A 1691-nucleotide genomic window follows, 5' to 3' on the forward strand; every position below is an offset into this window, starting at 1 on the left:
GTAGCGGTCCGTGCTCGATTGAATTTGCGTGAGGCATATATTCAAGACCCAGCATGGGATAAGCCAGTTGATGCCAAGCATATCGAAGCCTTCAACAGTTGGTGCGCAAGCGTCAACAATGGGTCTCACATCCCTCTACCACGAGCTCTAAGTCCAAAGGAGTTATACATGTATTGTGATTCCAGTAAAAATGCCTGGGCGTGCACAGCACTATGCCCTGAGTATATACATAATCTTACCGGCCCCCCACCTACCTCAGTTATCTATCCTCTGCAGGGCAGTGGCTCGGTATATGGTATGGCAATGGCGTCCTGGTCGATCCCCAAAAAAGAGCTCTACTGTCTCTTCAAAGCCGTTGAGCTGATGCTCGCTCTGGGTACAGTCACAGATGAGCAGCATCCAGAGCTAAAGGGTGAACGTCAATGGGTTAACCTATCTGACAGTGCCATCGCCATCTACAGATTGAAGGCTAAGCATTCTAAATGTCAAATGACTCCCCTAGAGACACGGTGGCTCGCTTTCATCCGAGCAGCGTGCCTTGCCAACAAGTGGAAGGTCGTACATGTGCCGAGTTCAAGTAACTTGGCCGACGGTCCATCGCGAGGTATCCTCCCGGTCACCCCCTTTACGGTTACCTTAGCTGATGCGCGTCAAGTGGTACATGGTTCTCCAGTTGTTCAATACTGCCCCGACGAGTCTAACAACGGCAAGTCCAAGCCAACCGCTATTGTTGCCGCAATATCACAAGTTGATGACGCGGACCCACTACCCGATGGTGTGGTGCAACGGTTGCCTATAAACTACGCCGAGATCAAGAAGCATCAACAGGATGACCCAATCCTGAAGGAGATTCGCGCGTGGCACGAAAATGGTCAAAAATGGTCTGTTAACTTCAAATTACCTAGGAGCTTCCTTGAGAAAGAAGGGCCCTTATACAAGATCGATGATGAAAATAGGCTATTGTACCGCATCACACTTGCTGATACCAAGGGTGAGGTACAGCCTCGAATCGCCATTGCCCACGGTGGATCTAACACGGACTTCATCAACGCCATTATTGATGCAGCACACAACAAGTATTGTCATCTCGGCTACCCTAAGCTAGCGGAGATTATTGGGGCTATATATTATATACGTCATCTCCAGGCGATGGTCAAGAAACGGTTATCAACGTGTGATCCATGTCAAAGGGTTCACGCACAGATCAAGCACAAACGCCGTTTCGGGCGTGTCAGATTCAAAGGCACCGCCCCTGGCCAGGTTATGGCTGTCGACCACATGTTAATGACAGATGGCAAGAGTGACTCCCACCCCAACAAGATATTCCGAGCTATCATTTCTATAACCTGTGGGGTCACTGGGTTTACTTGGCTAAGGTCTACGTTCTCGCTCACTGTCGCTGAGCTAATATACCATCTTGAAGTTCTATTCGGAGATTACGGCGCTCCGCGTGTGCTAGTGTTTGATGGTTATGGTGTCAATACGCCTTGGCTCAATTCTAACCAATCTCAGCGACTAAAGAAGTGGGCTAGCGTTCTCGGCATCATTACAGTCACTATACCTCCGCATGGTGGTCCTTATGCTGGGTGGTATGAGCGTAAACATCAGTTCGTGCGACAAGCTCTACAAGTAAGTTCGCTAACTGGTGCTGATCTCCAGAGCTGGCCTACTCAACTTCCACAAATCAACTA

General features: G+C 49.3%; 1 protein-coding gene across 1 annotated transcript; it reads left to right on the forward strand.

Moving 5' to 3' along the window:
• Positions 1-303: 303 nt before the first annotated feature.
• Pmar_PMAR009387 (hypothetical protein) lies at positions 304-1629 on the forward strand (the record flags this gene model as incomplete). Its single annotated transcript, XM_002774745.1, has 1 exon — positions 304-1629. A coding segment is annotated over one exon (1326 nt), but the record flags the coding sequence as incomplete, so codon positions are not given.
• Positions 1630-1691: the final 62 nt, after the last annotated feature.

Source organism: Perkinsus marinus, assembly GCF_000006405.1.
Source record: "Perkinsus marinus ATCC 50983 genomic scaffold scf_1104296957560, whole genome shotgun sequence".
Lineage (NCBI taxonomy): Eukaryota > Perkinsozoa > Perkinsida > Perkinsidae > Perkinsus > Perkinsus marinus.